An 18,716-nucleotide genomic window follows, 5' to 3' on the forward strand; every position below is an offset into this window, starting at 1 on the left:
CAAGCACAAAGGCAGTAACTAATAGATGGCCATATGCCTTGGATATGTTTGATAAATAGAGCATAATCAATGTCCGGGCTTGCGATAAAATGCTGAGTCTTCACTGGGTGAAGATCACCCGGTGTGCCATAGGTGGCCGCCCCGGATAGCAATTTTGCCATCAGATAGAAAATTGTGATAGCCATCGATCTTTACTGAGCGACTATCACCTACAAGGGAAGAATGAAATAATTGTCTAGTCAAGGGTCGCCTTGGTGAATCATGGACGCAAACTACAATCTGATATAAGGAAGAATGAAAGGACACTGAATGATTCACGTGGGTATTATTCTCAGGATCGATCCAATGACCTAAATTGTTTTGGCAATGTTCACATTATATCCCATCTTGCCATGATAACGGACCTAATTGTTTTCTCAATTGGCCACGTGATGCCCACATTATATCCCATCTTGCCATAATAATGTATATCACTGGATCTACATTGAGGGTAGAATGGACTCAACCCAAGATCCCCGATAACTCGATTATGAATAGATTGAGGTTGGCTGATGACTGGGATTTATCCAAACCTTATCACTAGTCTATAAAATAATATAGGTTGGCTGATGACTTTGGATTTAAACCAGACCATATTAGTCTATCATCCTGTTTTGATCTTGAAGTAGTAAAAAAAAAATGATGGGTTTTGGATTCACTTGGCCGATTCTCTCTGAATATAAACAGCATGTGTGTTTGTTTTGTTTTGGATTTTATTTGGGATAAACTCGTACTTTCATCTTCTACTTGTTGCTACTAGAATGTTTCGTTGTACGTAAATTGAAGTTTTCATATTGCCAAGAAAGTAGTATGCGTGGTAGGTGAGACTTTGAACCAGGAAATGCTAACCCCAAGCATTTTCACATTTTGTTAGAATTATTTACGGTTTTTTATGACCACACGGCAAATTTGATGTGCATGGGTTCCAATATTTCAAGTAATTGCAATGATTTTTTCATTTAACATTTTATTAATGTTAATATAGTTTGGTACAACAAATGGATATATTGTCGTCTTACGAGATGGTCCTCCCATTATTCTACGACAGAATGGAAGTGGTTGTGGAGTCAAGTGCGAAATATGAATGGATCATCATTTTTTTTCCCCATAATTTTCATTTATATTTTAATTCAAGTTATACAAATAATTAGAGTTCTATAAAATTATATTCATAAATCGATTTATCGTTATTATATTATGTATTCTTCGATATTTCATCCCACATGCCTACAATCAATGTTTCAGACCGGACCCACTTAAGTATTTCATCCCACATGCCTGCCATCAATGTTTTGGAACCGGCGCTTCGGTATTTCATCCCACATTCTTTAGTAATAACTAGTTATTCTACACACACGATACGTGTGTATACAGTTTTTTTTTTATTATTGATAGATTAAAGTGAAATTTGATAAATTATGGAAGTACTAAATTGATATTTAAATTGTTGAAATTAAAAAAATAAAAATAAAAGTGTTTTGAAATTAAAAACAAAAAACAAATAGTAATATTAGCATCATATAAGGGTAAAGTTGGAAGAAAAAATTGATGTCCTCCCTAGGTAGTTATTATCAAGTCTTTACACTTAATAATNTTTTCTGATCCGATGAACCGGTTGTTTCGTTTTTCAAGCTAAATCGGTTCAATCATGGGTCTAGCTATGAAAACATTGTCTATAACACCGTGGACGGATTGAATCGTTTTTCAAACTAAATCGATTCGATGATCAATATAATTATGAAAACATTGTCAACATCACCGTTCTCTCAACCTAAATTTGTAGCCATCAATAAAGGGTTCCGAGTATATTAATATTATACAAGATTGTAGGTCATGTCAATTGGAAACTTGCTTGAGCTTATTATGTATAAGTACCGAAGAAGACAAATATGCTCAATTGCTCATGTAATAAATATATGAATTATATTCTTGTTTGTGGTAAAAGAATTCATTTAAAACTCAATTATCCCTCAAATTATTTGCTCATTTGTCCTTCAAATTTTATATACAAATGTAAATAAATTCAGACCATTAAAATTTGTGCATGCTACATAAAATGATAACCCCACAAACATCAAACTACTCCACCAAATCCAAAAGTATATATCACTCACAAAAATCACTTAACAACCCCACTTTTAAGTCAAGTTGCCCCTTGAAAACAAAGGAAAGAAATTGAAGTACATCTACCCTTTATTGAAAATAGATTCTCATTTAATAAAACTCCAAAAAGTAAAAAAAAAAAAATAATAATTCATTTTCAATTTGAAACGGGGTTGGTGAAGTTGCCAAAGTAATTTTCCCGTTTATAAATATAGATAATTTCCCTACACTTCTTCCAACTTCTACATCACTCAGTTTCTTTTGCCACCCTTTTCCTCTTCCGCAATCACCAACCCCCTGACTACGACACCATGCCAACGGTTCACGGCGAGGTTGTATGTGTCACCGGCGCTGGCGGCTTCATTGCTTCGTGGCTTGTCAAACTGCTTCTTGAAAAGGGATACACAGTTAGAGGCACTGTCAGGAATCCAGGTGAAAAATATACAACATTGAAATTCTTTTTTTCCCTATGATTTTGTCATATTATTTGACCTTTTTTTATTATTTTGAGTTGTAGATGATCCGAAGAACTCACATTTGAGGGAGTTGGAAGGCGCAGATGAGAGGCTGATTCTATGCAGGGCGAATCTTGATGATTATGAGAGCTTACGCGAAGCCATTAATGGCTGTAATGGTGTTTTCCACACTGCCTCACCCGTCACCGATGATCCAGTAAGTTCTTTCGTTTTTTATATAATTATGATTATTTATATATTTTGTAACACATATATTTTGAATTAATATAGTTATAAACTTTTTTTTTTTTGAGTCGGAGATGGTTTGTTATAATAATAAAATCTCGTGAACGTAAAATCTTGGTGTCAGATAAACTACAAAGTGATCGGAACATAGCTATAAGTTATGGGAACTTTGTTGGAGTAATCTTCACTCTTTTCTCACATAAATAAATAAGATAAAAGTTGGTATTGGTGGTGGTGCTATTGGACTTATTGGTTGGTAATATTTCAATTTATTTATTTGAAGTAGAGTCGATGAGAATCGCGAAATATTTCTAATTAGCGTGTGACGTTTGTTTAAGTAAAATGTTAGCAAAAGTTGTTTTCCAGACAACCACATCTAATTTATTATTTTACATACGTCTAATATGTGATCCACGAATTAATTGTTGTGATTAAGGAACAAATGGTGGAGCCCGCGGTGGTCGGGACCAAGAATGTGATCACAGCCGCGGCGGAGGCCAACGTCCGCCGCGTCGTGTTAACCTCGTCAATCGGTGCGGTGTACATGGACCCCAACAGAGCCCCTGATCAAGTTGTGGATGAAACATGCTGGAGTGACCTGGGATTCTGTAAAAATACCAAGGTTTTGCATATGATATTTCGGTTTTTATTAATTCCTACCATATATTATTGTCTAGCTCGAATTGTCTCAAGTGGTTCTTAAATTATCGAACAAAATAAATTGAGTTTGAAAAAAGTTCGAACATATTCGAGTTAAACTTGAATCTGATAGTATCGAATATGAATCCATTAATTTTTGAGCTGGTTTGAAAAGCTTGCTAGTTGTATACAGATTATTATTTTTGGAATTACATTTATAAAATAATGTTTAAATTCAAATAATTCGCAATATAAGTAGATTAATATAAATGCACGAGATAATAAACAACATTATATTTAAATAAGTCGTGATAATTTAGAAGTAACTTTATAACGTGATATTCGTTATATAAATAATAATTTTTAGAATTTTACACTAGATTTAGTATAATTTTTTATTGAACAAGTTGAGTATTTTTTTTCATACATTAAAAAAACCATATTTCTCTCTTTATAATATAGTAGAAATTAACTAGATATTAAAATTTGTGACCAAATAAAGTTTAAATTCAAAATTATCAATAATAAAGAATATTAATTTTAAATAATTATATCACTCTAAAATTTTTTTCTTTTGAGTCAAATATTATGATTTAATCGACTTGTTAATTTGTTTATTTTACATGCCCTATTCAGAATTGGTATTGCTATGGAAAAGCTGTGGCTGAACAAGCAGCATGGGATTCAGCTAAGGAGCTAGGTGTGGAACTCGTAGTGATCAACCCTGTATTGGTCCTCGGCCCCCTACTGCAGCCAATCATTAACGCCAGTGTTCTTCACATTCTAAAGTATTTAACTGGCTCCGCAAAGACTTATGCTAACTCTATCCAAGCCTATGTCCATGTAAAGGATGTTGCATTGGCACACATACTCTTGTTTGAGTCGCCGGCGGCATCCGGCCGGCACCTTTGCGCAGAGAGCGTGCTCCATCGTGCCGAGGTGGTAGACATTCTCGCCAAGTTCTTTCCGGAATATCCGATACCTACAAAGTAAGTCTAACTATCCGTTTTTCTTAGTTTGGTATTTAGATTTTTCATAAAATATTGTTGGTATCATAAGTTTTGATATGATAATTTTAGGCTTCACCGACTACGTAGAATGTTGGGTACAGGGGCGGAGCCACATGCTCATGCACCCGGACTTTAGCCCGAGTGGCCTAATTTTATTTAAAAAAATTTATATGTAAATTTTGTATAATTTTAGAATAATATGATATTAGCTCGGGTAGATCAATTTAAAATATTAAAATATTCTAGAGTTTAAAATTCTAGTCCGAGCAAAGCTATATTTTTGGTTTCGTAACTGGTTGGATAGGATGTTAGGAAAACATATCTAAACGAACGAGTGAAAGGAGAGAGTCCTCACCAACTACCATGTGATTGTCAATCGAGCACTTAAGTCACCAATTGAACCCCCACTATTTTCTTGATGACACCTTTTCTTTCTAAATCATTATATTTTTATTTACTTATTTTAATACATGGTTTTTGTTTTTTTTTGGTTGGTGGTGATGGTGATATGGATATCTATGTGTCACTGCACAATCGAACCGGTTGACAAGTTTTTGGAGACAGCTCGAAAAAATATTTGAATCGTATTCGAGCTTATCGAATTCGAACGTGTTCGATCTTCTTTTTGAGTCAAACTCGAACTCAAATTATTTTGTTCGATAGTTACAGAACAGCTCACAATCTTTAATATTTTATTAATATAATATAATTATATATTAAATAAACAAATTTCGAATTTTTCGAATATTTATTTTCAAGCAATAGTTCGAATAGTACGCGAAAATATTTGAATCTTTCGAGTCGAACTCGAACTTTAATTCAAACTTGACATTTTATTTATACATGTCAAGTGTAGCAAGATTATAAGTCGCAATCCAAATCGGTGCTTGGGTTGAAATTGGTCGTGAATATTGTTTTTTCATGTTCATTTTATTTTATAAATTCGAGAGCAGGTGTTCAGATGAAAAGAACCCAAGGAAGAAACCTTACAAATTCTCAAATCAAAAGCTTAAAGATTTGGGCTTGGAGTTCACACCAGTAAAGCAGAGCCTGTATGATACAGTCAAAAGCCTACAAGATAAAGGCCACCTTCCGATTCCAGCCCTAACTTATGAGCCCATTCTTCGTATTCAATCCTAGCCCTTACTGTTTATTGGGCCTCCTACTTTATTCTGTTGAAACGTTCGTTACCTAGATTTATTACAAGGTGGCTAAAACGTTATCGTGTGTTATATTCCTATGGTTCTACTATGTGATTTGTTAGTGTCTATTACAAATGTATAATGCGAATTTCTGTGGCGTTTCGCCGACACGTACCATGGAAAAATATAATCTCGTCCTCATATCATATCGTTGTATCTTAACAAGTCAATGAATTTCGACCTCTAATTTTAAGGGTAAAACTTATGTTCCATTCAATGGTATTAAAATTTTTAGAGGTTCAACTCTTTTTAATCACCTGTTTTGTATAAATTCAAATCTACAGCTTCTTCGACGTCGGGAGAAGGGCTAAAGTCGGTTGAAAAGCATCCACTTCCATGAATATGATCACATGATCAAATCATTTATTACAACGAGATTTTATCCATCGATGTTGGCAGAAAGATCTGTCAAAAAACAAAAAAAAAACCCTAAATGTATCTTCCACTTTGTTTAGTTTTTCTCAATCTCCATCTCATTTCTCCTCCTTTTGTCGACTTGGTATATTTCCTTTTCAATACCACGTGAAGCCATACTTCTCACCAAATGTAACCGTGGCGGGCCACATTGGGCAAACATGCAAGTCAATTGGTCCCAACTTGGTGAGCAAAAAGTGTCATCCACCCACCTATTGGTTGAAATGGCATCAAAACTATATAAAAGTAAAGAGATGTGAATTCTTACCCATCCCATGCATCCCTATAAAAGATATGTATATACATAAACATATGTGTATATATAGGTGGTCAAGATTACGTGAGCTGTTCGATCAAAACTTGACATATTCGAAATATTATTTCGAGTTGAGTTTGAGGTTTAAGGTCGATCTCGAAATCTAGCACTTAAGTTGACCACATGATAAAAAAAGAGTTAATTTCACACCTCTCGTTCTCATGGTTACAAATTGGTTACATCATATGATAGAAATGCCTAACAATCAAAATGTAACGTTTAAAGATATTTGAGTTGTATATTTAATATCAGCAACTGATTTTAATTAAACAACAGAAGTTGCTCGGTTTTACACTTATTATAAATAAATTAAGTTTTAAATATTTAACAAATTGTATTTTTAAAAGTAATATATTCCGTTATAAAATTATTCAATTTCCAATTTAAATAATGATGAAGTAAGATTAACTTATAATAATTTTATAAAGTGAGCCAATATTTTCTCTTTATTGATAATTGTAATATTATAAAGCAATCGATGACCCGAGATTATATTATTTAAAAAAAAAAAAAAGCATACTTGATATAAAAATAATAATGAATAATAATAATAATAATCATAATCCTAATATACAGCTAGCTAGCACGAACTGAAGAACAATTTCAAGTGAAATACCAAGTTTTTATTAGTACAAAGTAATTAAGATATTTTCTTCGCAAATAAATAATTATTCTCATATATAAAAGTGATAAACTCGTCATTTCGACATGCTGCAATCCTAGAAAATTTTAAATCACGTCGTGATCATCAGATATAATTTTCGATAATTTGACAAATCGTTCGATCCTACAATATATATAAATTAACAAATTTCTATTATAAAATAATCTTACATCCGGATTAATGAAAGTTAAAAGTCAATTATGCATGATATGAATACGGGCTTGGTTTTTTTCCATGCGAAGCCAAATACTTGAACTATTAACCAACCACGTATTGTATATAACGCCATAAAAAAAAAAAAAGAAAGAAAGACCAATGAAATGTAATAATTATTAATTAAAGTGTAGTAGATGCTAGAAGTTTGGATAATTTATTTATTACTTTTTTATTTTATTATTATATTATTTTTTTTAAAGAAAAAGAAAATGGAGAAAAAGAATTTAGTACGCGTGTTATGCTACAATATTATGGCAGCTGTACTATGAAATAAATTTAATTTTGAGGGACCTCCTTATTTGATGGGCACAACATTTTATTTATTCCACAAGAAAATTATCGAAAGTTCGAAACCAACAAAAATATTCAGATTCTTTTTGGATAGGTGGCCGATATAATTTTAGCTTCAAATTTACTTAAATTTTATGGTCAAATATATGTAGATTTTAATTTATTATTTACCCGTTTGCGTTGTGTGTGTAACGACTACTTGTGAAAGAATTAATGACTGTTTTTATTTGAAAGAGAAAGTGAAATAATGTGGAGTTTGTTTTGGGAGTGAGACAATGAGTGTTTTGTTTGAAAGAGATAGAGCGGTTTAGAAAATTCAAAAATTTATATAGAAATTTCAAATACGATCGGATTCGTCGATGACGATGATGATAGAAACGAGGATGGTGATGAATATGACTATGATGGTTACGTCGATGACGAGACCTAGATATCGTAGGGTTTTTTTTATTTTTTGTTGATGATACTTATTGTACATTTTAGTTTTAATATCAGTCGAATTTAATTTATTTTTAAATATATATCGGATTCAGTTTGATATATATTTTAGTTTAATATTGTTTTTTGAAACAATTTTAATTTAATTTATTATGTTTGATAAATATTCAAAAACATTATAACAAAAATTTTTTTTTAAAAAAACATATTGATACATACAATTATAAATATAAAAAAAAATATTTATTATTAAAAATTTAAATATTATAATTTCAAAATTGTTATTTAAAATAAATAAATTAGCGATGATTTTTGAAAATCTGTCGCTAAATTAAAAACCATCGATGAATTTAGCGACGGACTATGTAACACCGTCGCTATCGGAATGGCACACACTGTCGCTAATGGTCGACAATGACCGAGACAGTGATGACTGTTGACTGTCGCTAACTAAATTATCGACAGTTTTAGCGATGGATTTGATCGTCACAAATATTTTATTATTATAATTTTTTTACTGATAGGTTCGGTTCGTTTATTATAATATAGTAAAGATTATTTGAATTATGTTATATATTTGACGAACTAATTAACAATATAAATACGTTGGATTGGTTTTTTAGTGTTTTCCTTCGCAATGCATGACAAAATATGACTATTAAGTTTTGATTTTTTTCCCACTAAAAATTAATCCTGGTTCCATTTAAATGTTTATTACTTTGGACTTTAGAAATATATGCAGTTATGATCATTGGGAATTGGTGGCCAATCACATGGTTTATAATTTTATTTGTTGAATTTTTCAAAGAAAAATCTTAAATTTGAGTAACCTATGTTCGCGTATTTTGTATTTTGGTTTTGTAAGTATTTAAATTTTGGGTTTGGTCAAGTAAGTTATATCATGTTTTGGATTTTACAACGATGAAGTGTTGTCATGACGTCAAATAAATCATCAATTTTCGATGTCGCATATGCATTTTTTGACGTAATGTCAGCATTTTTCAATATAGTAGTTCTTTTGTGAGATAATATAATGAATATTTATCAGTAATAAAGGTCAACCATATCTATATTTATAATAATGAGTAACATATTTGACATAAAAAAATAATACTTTTTCATAAGTGATCAAAATAGAAGATATGTTCGTGTTTTTTCGATGCCACGTAAAAATTTCAAAAAATGACTAAAAATCAAAACATGACATAACTTATATGATCAAAACTCAGATTTGAATATTTACTCCACACAATTTATAAGTAAACTAAAAGGACTGTTCTTACTATTTTTCCAAAAGAACAAAAAGTTTAAAAATTAAAAAAAAGATAAAAGTTTGATGGTTTGGAATTGAAAAGCGACAAAAATCAACTAAATTTGTCCGTACAAGGCCAAGTTAGTTAACTTGTTAGATTAACCTTCTTGATATCGACTAGCATATAAATCAATGCAGGCTGGTGGTGTTAGTCTATAGAGGGATAGTGTTAAAAATTATTCATTATTATATATATTATTCGTGAATATTCTCTTTAGGTACTCACTTATTGAGAGACTCCTTTGTCGTGTTAACAGATCTTTTATAAAACAGTTTTACGGATTTTTATTTATAATATGAATCAATTATGTTCATATTGACAATAATAATTAATATTTTTGACATAAAAATGAAACTTTTGGCATGAGTTACCCACAAAATAGAAGATTTTTCTCACAAATAGACCGTCTCAGAAAATTTTTTATGTTATATTATAATGCATCTTTAATTTCCCTTAAATTTATTTGTAAATATTTTTTTTTTGAAAAATTTATAACTAAAATTGAATTCCGATTTAACAGTTTTATCCAAATTTAGGAATGATGATTAATGTGATTGATATTTGTTAATGGTATATTAAGAAGGATTATAATCTTTTGGGGTCAAATATATGTTAGTTGAGTAGGTCTCTTGTCAGTCGGTCGCACGAATCTTTATCTGTGAGACGGGTCAACCCTATTTATATTCACAATAAAAAGTAATACTTTTAGGATAAAAAGTAATAATTTTCCATATATGAACCAAATAAGAGATCTGTATCATAAAATGCGATCCGTAAGATCATCTCACACAAGTTTTTGTCATGTATAGTTTTATCCTTAGAATCAAATACATGATTTCAAATTCATACCAACATCGTGCACTGTGACCAAACACAAATGGAACAAAATCACTACGTAATCGGCATTACAAACATTTGATTTTTTACACTTAAATGCATTTATATTTTCGAATCGAGGAGTGAAATCAAATAAAATGATATGATATTGAAATATTTAAAGTTTTATACATAAAAATAAAAAAAACAAAAAAATCAATCGGGAGCTATTGTTTCACCTTATTTCACACACTTGCAGCTATAAAGTGCAGAAAATTGATCGTTGGGGGGCAAAATGGTCATTTCATATACTCGATTTCTTCATTAGACAAGGTAAACAATATTTACAGTAGGAATTAATATACCCCACACGATAATAAGTCGCAACATGGTGAAAAGCTACGCAAATTTTTTACAAAATTGGTTTAAGTTTACCATGGAAGGACTCTTTTAGCCTTGAACCTTAAGCTAAATTACATTTCAGTCCCCGAAACAGAATTCTCCCCTTGCCAACTCCAAACGATGTCTTTCAAGGCAGGCCTCACATCCTCCTCGCAGAACTTCCTATACTCGAGTGTGTCCCCGGCCTCCTTCGAAAACTCCACAACCGCCACCTCCGGCGCGACCTCGAACACCTCCGCCGTCACCGACAACTTACCTTTACGCCCCTCCGATGTGCCCTGCATCCTCACCTTGAAATCCTTGTTGAAAACCATCTTGAAGTTCGTTTTCTTGGCCAGTGACTCGAGCTTCGACATGATCGAGGAGGCCGAGCATTTGGACGTGAAGAGCGTACCGGACCTTGATCGGTTCTCGAAAAGGTTCGATAAGTCGAACCCGGATGACATTGATGATATGAATGCGAATGCATTGTAGAAAGGGGGGGAAGATTTTGATCTCTTTAGCTCTAATTCTTTCCTCTGTGCTTCATCTTCTTGATCCAAGGGAGTTTCATTCGCTGGTTCTTGGATGGAAAAGGCGATCGGCCTGTTGAATCCCTTGCAAAACCAGGGATTTTTCATGATCCCTGGAATTGTGATCCTCTTCTGTGGATCAGCAACCAGGAGCCTGGATATTAGCCTCTTTGCATCATAAGAGAACCACGGGGGGAAATCGAATTCGGACTTGAAAACTTTGCTGTACATCTTCATCAGATTCTCGTCCTGGAATGGCAAAAATCCTGCTAAAAGAACATATAAAATGACCCCACACGACCAAATGTCCGATTTCGCCCCATCATACCCTTTTTTCCTAAGCACTTCTGGAGCAACGTAAGCCGGCGTTCCACACTGCGTGTGCAGAAGCCCATCGTTCCGATGGTGCTCCGGCAAAGCGGACAGCCCAAAGTCGGAGACTTTGAGGTTTTCGTTCTCATCAAGAAGCAGATTTTCGGGCTTCAAGTCCCTGTGCGAGACCCCGCGGCTGTGACAGAAATCCACCGCACTTATCAGCTGCTGGAAGTACTTCCTCGCCGCATCTTCTTTCAGCCTCCCTTTGGCGATTTTCCCGAAAAGCTCGCCGCCCTTTATGTACTCCATGACAAAGTAGATTTTCTGCTTCGTGGCCATTACTTCTTTGATCTCTACCACATTCGGGTGCCGAACCATTCTCATGACGGAGATTTCGCGAGTGATCTGCTCCATTAACCCTTCTTTCTTGACCTGATCCTTGTTGATGACTTTGATGGCGACGCTTTCGGAGGTCCTGAGGTTTCTTCCATGGTAAACCTTGGCAAAGGTGCCTTGGCCTAGGAGCCGCCCCATCTCGTACTTGTCGAAAATGATGTTCCTAGAGGATCCATTGCTGATTTGGTGGTTTTCTTCAATATGTTTAGTGGGTTTTTCCTCCATTGGGAATACAAATCAAGAAAAAATGGCAAGAACTTGAGTTAGAGAGCTATTGGTCGATTATTTATAGTACTTAAACAAACACTCGGTGAATTTACTAATCAATTTACTTGGTTTGGTCCCGAAAGCAAAAGTTGTTATGAGACACTAAAGAAAGAGACTAAGCAACGACAAAAAATTGAGCTTTCGAAATCGAAAGAAACCGCAAAGGTTGCGGTCGCGGCGGGGCCGGAGGAGAAGGAGGAGAATCTTTTTTGCTTAGGAGCATGAAGGAGAATAACTCGTCTAGGCCTTTGAGAGAACAATCGATTGGTCGTGCAAACAATATAGAGTGTGTGTGTTCTTGGTAGGGCCAACTATTTCAAAATTTTAATGGGATTAAATTACAAAAAAATATATTTAATTTTTATAATGCCAATTACAATTGATCGTGTCGAATGATTGATTATGGCATCTTGTTTTTCATTTTAAGCATCCATAATTTATTTTTATAATATTATATAAATATTTGTTTACAAAGAATTAATATTTAGATGGTGGTGTAAGGGGGTTGTCAACTTGTGATTGGAGGACATAATTTTGCCTTTATGTGGAGTGTTCGGGAGCCCATAGAAAGAATGGAAAAATCTTGGGTTAAAATTATTATAATAATATGTAATAATATTGACAATGTCATAATGCAACTTGGCATTTGTTGTGGGAGCCAAATGACATAATCACAAACACAATGTGCGGCTTTCAATGAACCAGATCCCTGTAACATGGCCCCTTCAAAATTTGCCTGAATAAGAAAGAAAATAGGTGGAGTGGATTATCTATAAATAACGTCTTCCATTCACAATTAACTAAGTTAAATGTTACGCCAGGTAACATAAATTTTGGGTATGAATTATCAAGTTTGAGACTCGCATCTCTATAATCGGTAAGATAAACGAGTGAAAATCGTAATCTCACATGATATGTTGAATGAAGTTTAAATACTTCTGTTATTGAAAAATTAAAAAAAATAAAATTCAAGTATCGAATCGAGGTATCGTATATTCAATCTTATGTAATTTCAAAAACTAAGGCATATGTCAAATCGAGGTGGTGTTGTCTACTCGTCACAGTGAAAGACTGGAAAAAAGAATAGGATCGATAGTCATTCAACCTTATTGAGCTTATTTTACTACCTTTTGTTTTGGTCAAGAGAAGCGATATCGATCGAAAAGAAAGAAAGCATCGCATCGCATCACTGAAGCTATTTCTTTAGAAGCAGCAAGGAGATTCCCCTATTAGGGAAATGAATGAACTTTTAGCTTTTTGAATCCTGCGGGATGAATACTATATAGTAAAGATAGAAAACCAGTTGGAATGAAATATGAATTATTAGTATTGAACTATGGGCACGATATTTTGGTATTTTACCCATAGATTACTTAATTTTTATAACAAAAAATTTCTATAGAAATTTTATATCAGATCAAGTACATGTCAGGCTTCCGAAAAGTTTCGTGAGAATAATTTTGTATTTCCAATAATATTATGATTTGTGGGAGGATTTGTATATTTGATATTGAATCGCAAAAAAATATTTTTACGATAGATTTGAGGTGTGAATTTGAAATCAACTCCATTTAAATCCTTCCATCTAAAGGCAAACTGAATGATTTATATTCTACTTGCATGCCACGGCACAAATACAAGGTGTAATTATGGTTAAAGAAAATAAATATTTCATTAATCATGAATTTTGTCACTAAACTTTAGCTAATCTAGAGATTAATGTATCCATAGTCTCTCAAAATATCTTCATTTATTTTTTTAGCACAACATTTGTCACAAATGCGACGGTCAATATATAATAAGTAAATGTCTGATTTGTTTAATAAAAAAAATCTGATTGTTGTGCCTATAGTCCAAAAGAGATTATACAAAAAATAATCATAAATAAGAAGAAATTAAATGTAAGGTTTCAGATTTAAAGACTGTCCTTACTGTATCAAAACGAGTCTTTCTTCGTTGTACCAAAATGAGTCTTTTCAACGTATTTATGTCCTTATTCTCACGTACCTTAGGAAAATTCTCAGGGGTTCACCCATCCCAGAATTGCCCCAAGTCAAGCACATTTAACTTTAAACTTCTTATGTAACGAGCTCCCGAAAAGAAGATGTAAATTTCTCGATATGAATAGTACCTATTAAATATTTTAAGCATTTCTCAACTGCATAGTCTCATACCTGAACAGTTTTGGAATCTCTCTCATTCCGGTGTGGTATTGATTCATTCTTGTTTCCTTCATCTAGAAGCCTGTCATGAGCCGCTCACTATCCATGCAACATCATGCCACCGACGATCACTCCCCGTCTTCTTCGACCTCGTGTGTTACTTTAAATAAATAACTCTTAAAATCGCATGCATACATTTCATTATCATGGATTAGTTAAAATACTTCCAATTTCTTCTTTCTCAAAATATACATTGGATATGATTACTATTGTGTCTTGTACGTAAAAACTTTAAACATTTAGCTAACGCTAAACTTTTGTACTTTAAATGAAAATTAAGTTCTTTTTATCATAATATGGATATAGAGTAACTTGGCACAAAAATTTCATTTGCACAATCGAGGATAATTGAGTTGATTGAATGTGCGAAATTTAGAGTCAAAGTCCAATGTTCGATTCCCACAAAAGGATTCTCTGTTTGAGGTTGTCGGTTAACCTGATATATGTAATGTGCAGGCTAATGTATATATCCGAAATTTATCCAATACAAACTCGATTGAGTTAGTAGAAAAGAAAACCATTCATTTGCCATAAATGATATGCCTCCTGTCTGCGGAATTGTTTCTTTCATCGTAATAAAATACATTAATATATATTTCGACAATGATCAATTTTCAAACTAGTCAGTCTAGGTTTCAAACAACATGATATATTAAAGTAAATAAAAATCTTGTTTGTCTAATTAAAAAAATATATATTTTATATAAAAATGATATATTGCTCCTTATCTCGATCCCATGTTCGGTAATGCATGGTGACAACAAATTTAATTGTCCATAGCACGATGTTTGTTATCCACTTAGAGTGGATAATATTCAAAATAATCTCATATCTAACTTTATAATTCAAGATAATCTCATCTAAACTTTTGCTATTTCTTAATTCTTACATGTTCGAAGCCGATGCATTATTTAAGCCAATTGCTATATACGTGTACATATTTCGAACGTTATTTATTTCAAAGGATTGACAAGTTTTACGCGTAGTTTTATAGGTTGATTGTATTTGACTCTTATAAAAACTTTAAAAAAAAAGCACGATATCATTAAAATCATATGGTTTTTTTTTAATCACGATCGCATTTGCCTGTTTTATTGTAATTTTTAGGAGACTTGTTCATATGACTAAAAAAACATAGGGTTTTAAGAGATCGTCTATTTCATGTACACAAGAATTCATGTAAGACGACCTCACGGATCAATTTTGTGAGACATATATTTTATTTGGGTTATCCATGAAAAAATATCACTTTTTATGTAGGTCCCTTGTGAGACGGTCACACGGATCTTTATTCATGAGACGAGTAGTCAACCATGTTTATATTTACAATAAAAATAATATTTTTTAATGGGTGACTCAAATATAATATCTTTCTTACAAAATTCACCCGTGAGATCGTCTCGCATGAGTTTTTATGTTAAAAATATTGTTTTTTAATGTAAATATGAGCATGTTTGACATGTCTCACAGATAAAGATCTATGAGATTGTCTTACATGAGACCTACTCTTTCACGTATATGTGTTTTGTGTTCTTTTGATTTTTAAAGGAAGTAGTCAATGTAATTTTACTTTAATCTCTTATAAGATTACCTTTCTATGGAATTTTTACATAATAATTGACGTTCAATATTTTTTAAATATATGTTGGTGTAATGGGCCAGGCTTAAAATGTGCAATTAAAAATTCAAGGAATTTGGTCTCATTTAGGTCAGTTCGTAATAGTTTGATTGCTGGGCGGCTTGTATTGCTTCCGGCCTAATAACTATATCGAGCCCGATCCTACTTACTGGGCCAGTGGCAATGCAGTTTACGCCCAAAATATTTGGACCCCAAAAATGGTGGCCCAATTTTAGAACGTAACAAGGACATACTCACGTGCTGGCCCTATTAATTAAGACTTTGAAATTCTGAGTTGGCCTGATCCTACTGTTGGGCCATAGCAATTGCAGTTTAGGCCCAAAATCATTGGACTTAAAAGGTTAGTAGGTTGTTCAATTGTTTTGTCGAGATCATATATCTCAAAAAAATTTGAAGAATCTCAAGTTGTAATTTTTTTTAATGAAAAATAAGAAAAAAAATTATTTTGAAAGAATAATTTAATTAAAACATCTTATCAGTAACCACTGTTAAAAACATGATACATAACCTGAGTAAACCTCGTACTTAACACACTTATATCTCTATTTAGGGGGTATTCATTCTATATTTTTAAAAAAAATTTAAAAATTTAAATTTTTTTTAAAATGATAGACTTTTTAGAGTTGATGGATTTTTATTGACTTTTATAAAATCTTATAGAATTGTAAAACAATATTCATGGACTCTTATAGACTTTTTTCCAAAATTTTTTTAGACTTTTGTAAAAAATTTTATAAAATTATGTGAATTTTGTATTTTGTAATTGTGCTTTATTTTTTATTAGTTTCTTTTAAATAATTATTGGAAATAGATAACCTCTTCAATTTTAAATTATTTTTTTATTTATGAATGTAAATAAATTTTAATTACTTAAAAGTTAAATCAATTTAATTTGTAAAAAACGATAAATGAACTATCCAATTTATTAAAATCAAAATTTCAATTCTTTATGTCAATTCAACATATTAATGAATGATATTTTTATACGTTCATAATAAAATTTTATTAAAGAAATAATGTTTAGTTTTTTATAAAAAAAAAATCTAATCATTATTGACAATTTGATCAACATCGCTCCACATTCCATTGGTTATTATATCCCTCCATGCATTAGCATTTGCTCGTTGTTGTTCATCTGTATCAAATAATTGATCAAAGTTTCACCTTCATAAACTCATGCCGATGAAGACAATTGAGCTTCATTATTTTTAATTTATAGGTCAATCAAATATTATAATTTTTTTTATTATGTAGTGTAATAATTTTTTAAAAATTTTAATAAATATAATTTTAAATTTTATGAGGTTTTGTGACTGAAATTCCAAAAATAAAATGAACGATGTTAATAATTTTGATTTTAAACTATTGTTAGCAATAAAAAAAATATGTTTTTAAAAAATAACAATAAAAAGAAAAATAAATAGATGAGGAAAGAATGAAAATTTTAGTATTTATATCGAGTATGTGAGTTTGTGAGATTTCTCAATTAAATGTACATCCAAATCTTTAGATTGAATCAAAGACTTTTTTGACATTTTATTGTTGTACATTAGGCTATAATTCTTGTACTTAATAGATTTTCATGGAGTCATTAAAATTCTATTGACATTTTGAATATTTATAGATTTTAGTATAGTTTTTAAAAGTCACGTTTGAATACCACATAACTTTTTAAAATTCTATAAAAGTTTAACACTGAATACCAGTAAACTTTTAGAGAGTATATAAAAGTCTAGTTTGAATACTTTTAGACTTTTAAACTCCATAAAAGTCATTAAAAATCTAAAACAAATACACTCCCCTTAGTTCAACTTCATCAATACTTTAATAGTGGCATGATTCGTATCAAATATTCCGAAATCGAATACTTATATTGTTTTATTCATTTCAAGAAATTTTGTTTAAATTCAATGTTTAACTTCGCTAATCCTTTTTTGATTTAATTTAATGTGTAATTTGGAGTACAAAAAAAAAATCATAATAGTAGAGCTCAATCCAATTATTATATTTTTTTTAAATTAAAAATTCAGATAATTCATTTGAAATAAAATCATATTATGACTTTGAAAAAGAAGTTTAAATGTAAACGTGCAACACCGCCACGACCTTTAGGAAGTTATGTGAAGTCAATTTAGAATTCATAATATCATAAAAATTAAATATAGCAAACTCAATCTAATGATATTATTTGCAAGAAAACTTGTGCTAATTAAATTTTTTTGACTTAGGAATTATGATAATAAAGTCAACCCTCAAGTTTTAATATAATTTTTTCCTAGAATTTTAAGGATATATGTCGTTTTTAAAACATTAATTTATAGTTTACACCCTCAAAATTTTCAATGAATTTTTGGACAACATATAAAGTCGTACGTGGTCATATAATTAGGTCTTGATCTATTCCAAAACTGCTAGATTTTTATATAATATAATCTAATTTATTTGCACGTTCATTTTCACAAAAAAGTAATACTGTTCCAATTTCGGCTGCTATTTTTTTTAATCCTAATATAATATAATTAATAATTAGAAAAATGTAACGTGGTTGACTGGTGGTTCTATTTCTACAGTGACATTTGTTTTGGTACTAATTATTCAATTAGGTGTGATGGTCAACATTTTTCACATTTGTATAGATAGAAGTCTTGTGTTTTGTTTCTGGCTTTGAATGTCAAACGTCAATCTAGGAGGCCAAATTCAAGTTTGCTGTTGGCTTGAACTTGAAATGGTTCAAGGCTGAGTGCTACGATTCTTTAAATGTGATTGAAATTCAGTAATAAATCAATTGCAAATATATATAT

General features: G+C 31.5%; 2 protein-coding genes across 2 annotated transcripts; one reads left to right on the forward strand and one right to left on the reverse strand.

Moving 5' to 3' along the window:
- Positions 1 to 2,336: 2,336 nt before the first annotated feature.
- LOC140956310 (cinnamoyl-CoA reductase 1-like) lies at positions 2,337 to 5,911 on the forward strand. The gene is made up of 5 exons (XM_073413023.1): positions 2,337 to 2,574; positions 2,660 to 2,814; positions 3,280 to 3,465; positions 4,119 to 4,471; positions 5,446 to 5,911. Exons 1-5 carry the CDS (start codon positions 2,454 to 2,456, stop codon positions 5,630 to 5,632), a joined length of 1,002 nt encoding a protein of 333 aa, XP_073269124.1. The 5' UTR covers positions 2,337 to 2,453; the 3' UTR covers positions 5,633 to 5,911.
- A 4,547-nt stretch (positions 5,912 to 10,458) lies between these two features.
- LOC140991708 (CBL-interacting serine/threonine-protein kinase 5-like) lies at positions 10,459 to 12,318 on the reverse strand. Its single transcript, XM_073461821.1, has one exon. The coding sequence runs from the start codon at positions 12,010 to 12,012 to the stop codon at positions 10,636 to 10,638; it is 1,377 nt and encodes a 458-aa protein (XP_073317922.1). The 5' UTR covers positions 12,013 to 12,318; the 3' UTR covers positions 10,459 to 10,635.
- Positions 12,319 to 18,716: the final 6,398 nt, after the last annotated feature.

This window comes from Primulina huaijiensis, chromosome 13 (assembly GCF_012295235.1).
Source record: "Primulina huaijiensis isolate GDHJ02 chromosome 13, ASM1229523v2, whole genome shotgun sequence".
Lineage (NCBI taxonomy): Eukaryota > Viridiplantae > Streptophyta > Magnoliopsida > Lamiales > Gesneriaceae > Primulina > Primulina huaijiensis.